At 47.7% G+C, this 3,487-nt stretch overlaps 1 protein-coding gene across 1 annotated transcript; it reads right to left on the reverse strand.

The window, feature by feature from the left end:
* Window positions 1-1,678: 1,678 nt before the first annotated feature.
* Window positions 1,679-2,691, reverse strand: olig3 (oligodendrocyte transcription factor 3). Its single transcript, XM_085798994.1, has one exon. The coding sequence runs from the start codon at window positions 2,639-2,641 to the stop codon at window positions 1,679-1,681; it is 963 nt and encodes a 320-aa protein (XP_085655120.1). The 5' UTR covers window positions 2,642-2,691.
* Window positions 2,692-3,487: the final 796 nt, after the last annotated feature.

Raw genomic sequence — 3,487 nt, forward strand, 5'->3', positions numbered from 1 at the left:
CTTTATATTACAGGCTGCTGCTGCTGCTGCTGCTGCTGCTGCTGCTGTTGCCCCCGCGCTTCCCTCATTCCATCCAAACCCCGCTTTTCTCAACATTTGTGTCCGTTGTTCGTGGGGAAATGTTGAATAAATGCGGTGCGAGCATGTGTGCAGCTCATCATCATCGTCATAATGTTCAAGCATGAGGCCCGAGGGGCAGAGAGAGATGAGACAGGACACACACCGAGTGACCTGATGGAGGAGTAATAATATCAGGTGTGAAAGTGTTTTAAAGTGGAGCTCTCGGCATTTTAGATATTTTTTTAAATGTAAATTTTAACATGCAATCAAAATATTAATGTTCTCCTATTATTATAAGGTGTAGCCTATAAATTAATTACTACGTCATAGCTTCAAGGAAGCAAATGGGAATATCCGTGTACATGTTTCAATATTAAGTTTATCATCAACAAATATACGAGCAAGATCTGATAAAAATCAATCTTCTATTCTACATAATTTCATTATTTCAAATAAGAATAAAAGCGAATAAGCAACTGGTGGAAATCCAGTGTCTCGTGGTGGTTGTAACCTTTTATACTGAGCTGAGGCCTCGTGTGAGTTTGGCGTAAAAGTACCTGTAAAAAATCTAAACCATTTAAAAAGTGAAAATATTGGAAAGATTATTATGTTTCAATTAAAACAAAATGACATAAATAGAGGAATTGAAGTTTAAGAAGAAGAAACCACGTTTTTACACTTTAGGGTCATAACTTAATATTCATTAAAATAAAAAGTTAAATTAACCCCAAGTTAGACTTCAGGAAGTGAAATTGAAAAATACAGATTTAATTATGTATTTTAAAATAGAAAAAGAAGAAGGAAGACAGTGGGTATGATCCATAATTTCCGTTTTATTGAAATCTCCTCCAGTGACGCTGGGCCATAATAAATATTTTATCAGTCATCAACAATGTACAAAAATAAAGACGCAGGGTCTCTGGGCATAACAAATTCAGTTCAGCAAAAAAAACAACAACCATGCTGTGGTAATTATACCACCATGCAAAAAAATAAAATAAAAATAAAACAGAAACAGGAAATCAGAGCACAGATGGACATACAAAGAGCCACAACATGAACATAAATCTAAAACTTAGATTTTAAAAACAAATTCCCGCCATAGCAGAAGTTAAACCATTTATAGCCAAATACATACATGTCAATATTTTCCATATAGAACTCAAGTTTAAAATCCTTGGTACAAGGCACACTAAGCATTCTTCGTTTTCACAAAATAACGCCTGATACAAAAATAAAAAAGAAAGTCAAATTAAATCAAAAGTGTTCATCATGCAACCTCAGTCACCGTTCACATTGTGGGCTGAGACAACAACAACAACCAAAATAAAAAAAAGTCAAACACAAGAGGAGCGTGGCTTCTTGTTGCATGACACACAACTTTTCATCATCATCATCAGTCTTTATAAGTCCTTGTTACAAGGAGGAAAATAACACTTTTTTTTTTCTCATACGCCAAACAAGAAAACAGACTAAACAACAGCATGCACCAGTGAGGCCAAGTTCACCCTCATGCCCTGAATTCTTTATTTACAAACATCTTTACACCGCTCAGTCTCTGCGTGTCTGCTGTCCCGCTGCAGACGGACAGACGGACACACATCGCGGGTTCACGGGATCATTTCATCCCGTCCTTTCCCTCCGCTGTGAGTCTCGTGAGGCCGCTGGAGGTGATGGGGATGTGCGGCGGCGGCGGCGGCACCTGGCAGATGGTGCAGGGGCACGGCAGTCCGGCCCAGTGCTGGAAGCCGGAGCCCAGCTGCAGGGTGGGAGGGGGCGCGGCCGGAGACCCCTTCATCAGGGAGTGATGGGGCGCGCGGATGGACGTGAGCCCCGGCAGCGAGCTGGACAGAGACGTGGGCGTGGAGGAGGACAAGGCGCCGCCGAGGAGGGGATGCAACTGGTGCGCTGCGGCGGCGGCGGCTGCTGCTGCTGCTGCGGCGGCTGCGGCGGCGGGACCCCCGGAGTGCCCACCGGCTCCCGGGGGCGCGTGGCCCACGGTGCCGCAGTGGAAGGCCGAGTGCTGCCCCCCGTAAATCTCCCCCACCAGCCGCTTCATCTCGTCCAAGGAGCTGGTGAGCATCAGGATGTAGTTCCTGGCCAGAAGCAGCGTGGCGATCTTGGACAACTTCCGCACCGAGGGCCCGTGCGCGTAAGGCATCACCTCGCGCAGGCCGTCCATGGCCAGGTTGAGGTCGTGCATGCGCTTCCGCTCCCGTCCGTTGATCTTGAGACGGAGATGGTACATTTCCTCCTCGGTGACCTGCTTCTTCAGCTTGTACTTGTTGCTGCTGCTGCTGCTGCTACTGCTGCTGCTGCTGCTGCTGCTTCCCACCGACACCGACTTGGGGTCTCCTCCTCCGGACCGCAGGAGCTCCAGACCGGTCAACTTCTGGCGCTGCTGCTGCTGCTGCTGCTGCTGCTGCTGCTGCTCGCCGCCCTGCGTGGACGAGGACACGGAGGAGGCGCCGTGGAGGAGGTGGTGGTGGTGGTGGTGGTGCGGTAAGTGATGGTCACGGAGAAACATGCTATCCATGTCCGGGGAAGAGGCTCTGCTGCTCGGGCTGGAGTCTGAATTCATTTTATGGGGTTCGCTTCCCGAGGTTGTTGGGTAGGAGGAGGTCGCTGCTGGCTTCCCCCCTTTTCTCTCTCTCACTTTCACTCTCCCCCCTCTCTCTCTCTCTTTTTCCACTCTCTCTCTCTCTCTCTCTCTTTCTGGATCACCTGTTTTGTTTTTTGTTTTTTTTGCTCTGTATCCCGTCTGTCTCTGCACTTTCTTATCACATCGGTGGCCACTTCTTCTCCTCCTCTGTGGCTCTGCTGTCGTCGCCTCTGTCGCTCCGTGCGTCTGTCTGTCTCTGCGGTGAGTGAGGAGGACACTGATTGTGGGTATTTATACGCGCGGGCAGACAAAAGCGGCTTTCCTATTCATAACGCCTAGTTAGGAGGATGACGTGCCCGTTGGAAAGGGGGCGGTGTGCTTTGACTGTCCCAGTGACCGCGGTGCGCAACCATTCACTGCCATTGTCAGGACACTGTCGGGGGGCACAGCTTCTTCTCCTTCTTCATCTTCATCTTCACTTCTTTAGACTCGATATCTTAAATTATCAGAAGTTGTTTTCACCCTCTTCAGCTGCGCATTGCACATTTTACGCATAAAAAAACAACTATATCATCGCAAAAATATATATTTCAGCACCGTTTTATGTCTCAGGCATAAATAAATGTTGATCACATGGATGATGATGATGAGGAGAGACTTTGCTTCCCAACCTCCACCAGTCCCTTTCTCTCTCTCACACACTGCGAAGAGTCGTGTTTACTGGACTGTGTGTATCGGTGGTTGTGGTTGTGGTAAAGGTGATGATGGTTGTGTTGGTTGCCTGAGGGGATGGAGGAGGAATGGGGAAGGGAAATTACTTTCCCA

This window comes from Trachurus japonicus, chromosome 15, assembly GCF_045865225.1.
Source record: "Trachurus japonicus isolate A0001 chromosome 15, Traja_1.0".
NCBI lineage: Eukaryota > Metazoa > Chordata > Actinopteri > Carangiformes > Carangidae > Trachurus > Trachurus japonicus.

What these genes read in the sequence shown, in the direction of transcription:
- olig3 (XM_085798994.1), bottom strand. Translation starts at nt 2,641, where the DNA reads ATGAATTCAGACTCCAGCCCGAGCAGCAGAGCCTCTTCCCCGGACATG.